The sequence below is a fragment of the Vicia villosa genome, linkage group LG2 (genome assembly GCF_029867415.1).
Source record: "Vicia villosa cultivar HV-30 ecotype Madison, WI linkage group LG2, Vvil1.0, whole genome shotgun sequence".
In the NCBI taxonomy this organism is placed as follows: domain Eukaryota; kingdom Viridiplantae; phylum Streptophyta; class Magnoliopsida; order Fabales; family Fabaceae; genus Vicia; species Vicia villosa.
The window spans coordinates 35,389,047-35,391,696 of NC_081181.1; the positions used below are offsets into that span (position 1 = coordinate 35,389,047).

General features: G+C 37.8%; 1 protein-coding gene across 1 annotated transcript; it reads right to left on the reverse strand.

Annotated features, from left to right (window-relative positions):
- Positions 1 to 1,951: 1,951 nt before the first annotated feature.
- LOC131648838 (uncharacterized) lies at positions 1,952 to 2,401 on the reverse strand. Its single transcript, XM_058918568.1, has one exon. The coding sequence runs from the start codon at positions 2,399 to 2,401 to the stop codon at positions 1,952 to 1,954; it is 450 nt and encodes a 149-aa protein (XP_058774551.1).
- Positions 2,402 to 2,650: the final 249 nt, after the last annotated feature.

Here is a 2,650-nt window from a genome sequence, read left to right on the forward strand (position 1 = left end):
GGTAAAGAGTAGAACCACTCTTCAGCATCTTCTGAAAGGGTAAAGGGAAACATTACCAACTTTTCCGCTTCCTCGGAGTGTCCTTCAATTTTTAATGATGTGGTCATTGTGAGAAATCTCTGTAAATGCTTATTTGCATCTTCATTGATTTTTCCCGAAAAAGGTCTCCTTTCGAGTTGCTGGATCGTTGAAGGGTGCAACTGAAAATGAGCAACATTGATCGGTTGATTTACTATTGTCAACCGTCTAGTTGGAGCATTTGTTCCTCCATAATCACCCAGAAGTCTCTCCACTGGAGGTGGATCTGCAGCCATGGTTTCAGACTCGGTGTCTGAATGTTCGGAATGAACCGAAATTAGTTCCTCTTCTTCAAATTCAGAAACTGTCAGTGTTGCTTTTGATGTTTCCGGTCTTTCTTGCCTGGCTTCACGGAGTCTGCTACGCAATGATCTTTCTGGTTATGCGTCAAAAAAAAGTTCAGCTGAGGTCTTACCTCGCATCCACAGATAAGACAATTATTAGTAGCAATAAATCAAAATACAGAAAGAAAAATTTTGGTTGCAGAGCAACAAAATTTCAATTGAATTACAAATTGAACTTATATTTCTGGCAGTCCCCGGCAACGGCGCCAAAAACTTGATCGGTAAAATAGCAAGTGTACTATTTTGTCTCTGTAGTAATAAAGGGAAAATTCCCCGAATATCGATCTCAAGGACTGCGTGATATTATAGAGTTAGTAGGAATTCAATTAAACAAAAAGCCTTGGGGGTTTTGGTTTTGATGATTACGAATTAAATTGCAAATAAACATAAAAAGGTTGATTTAGCCAAATATGAGTAACATGCCAGGGTAGGTGTGTGCATTAACATGTAACAATTCTGAACCCTTGTTTCATTAACAAAGTTCAACTTATCAATTACCGGTTCTTAAGTGGGAAACCTTTGAACATTGAAATCCTAATCCCAAAGTCCTTCGAAATTAGTGATCAAATCAAGTATTATTATAATCAAGAACAATCCGATTACTATAGGGTATCCCTAGTCCTAGGTGATATCTACTATAATATAATGGTATAAAAACCCTAACAATGGAGGTCAATCCTAATTGTCAGTCATAAATCAATCCAGTTGGTCCGACGAGGAAAGCATTAAAAACCTTATACCATTAAATTGAATGTAAAAGAGAAATATGTTATTGAAATTCGGAATTCAAAATCATCACAAATGTTAATCAGGGACAGCCCCCTAGCATTGGGGGGTTTAGCTACTCATATCATCCAAAGAAATTACAAAGATATCAAATAAAGACATTACAATAGAGATGATGAACTTTGATCTTCAATGGCTTCCGCTCATGAGAGTTCTCTGTTCTTCTCCAATTGCATAGCCTTCTTCTCTCAATCCTCCAATTCTTCGTGTGGCAAAAAGATCCCTAATTCATCTTGAAAACCCTCCTAAATAGTGCAGACTCACTTAAGTTGGTTGGAAATCCCAAAAACACCCCTGCAGGCCAACCACTGAACTAAATAATAAAAATCACTGAAATCAGCGTCATCACCCAACACGGGCCGTGTTGAGCAACACGGGCACCCGTGTTGGTCCCCTATCATTTATTTTTCAAGATCCAAGTCCCAGGCTTAGCAACACGGGCCGTGTTGAGCAACACGGGCACCCGTGTTGCACCACTGTTTTTCCAACTTTTTGCGCCCTCTTCCTGACACGGCCCGTGTTGGGCAACACGGCCACCCGTGTCAGGCCTCCTGTAGCATGTTTTTGATATTCCTTCGAAACTCCGAGTTTTGCACTGATTTACTCCGATTTCTCCATATGAACCTGAAAACATTAAAACATACAACCAAAGCATAAAATGACGAATAAAGAAATAAAACACTCAATAACATAACTTAAACATACTTAAAAACAACGATAAATATATGTGTGAAAACCACTGATCAAGACTCTTTCCTAGACTTGTAGATTTCTTCATACACATCATTCCACTCTGTTATTCCTACAACTGCTCCAGAAACACCTTCAACGGTTTCCAACGCAAACAGTTTCCTTAGAAGATTTTCAGTGATGGAGAAGAGTTCAGCATGAACAATAGAGAGAATAGCTTTTGGCATGACAATTGCATGAACCCAGAATTCTTTCACCAAGTCTGGATAAACTGGTCCACACAAACCAAAGAAGAACAATTGCCATCCTTGAAAAATCATATTATCCTTCAGATGAATATCATGTGCTTCCATATTATCAACATCAACCATCATTTCGCAGATAACTTCTAATTCTTTTAAAAGAATCGTACAAGTCTTCTGTGGAACAAGTTCTTGTTGCTGTTGATCTAGATTTTGTTGTTGAGAAGATGAACCAACATTTTGCTTAGACGAAGAATCCATTGAAGCACAACTGAGATTTCTAGGTTTCTTTTTAGGGTTTTTGAAAAGGGAGAAGAAGAGGCAGAAATGAATAAACGAAGATGATGAATGTGTGGAAAGAGGGAAAATGAATATGAAATGTGTTTAAATAGGCATAGATTTGAAATAAAATGCAATAAAATTCTGAATGCAAGAGATTACAGAATTTGAATCAATCACAATTAATGATGATTGACGTTAGGAGAGATAGCGTGAGATTTGAAATGATTT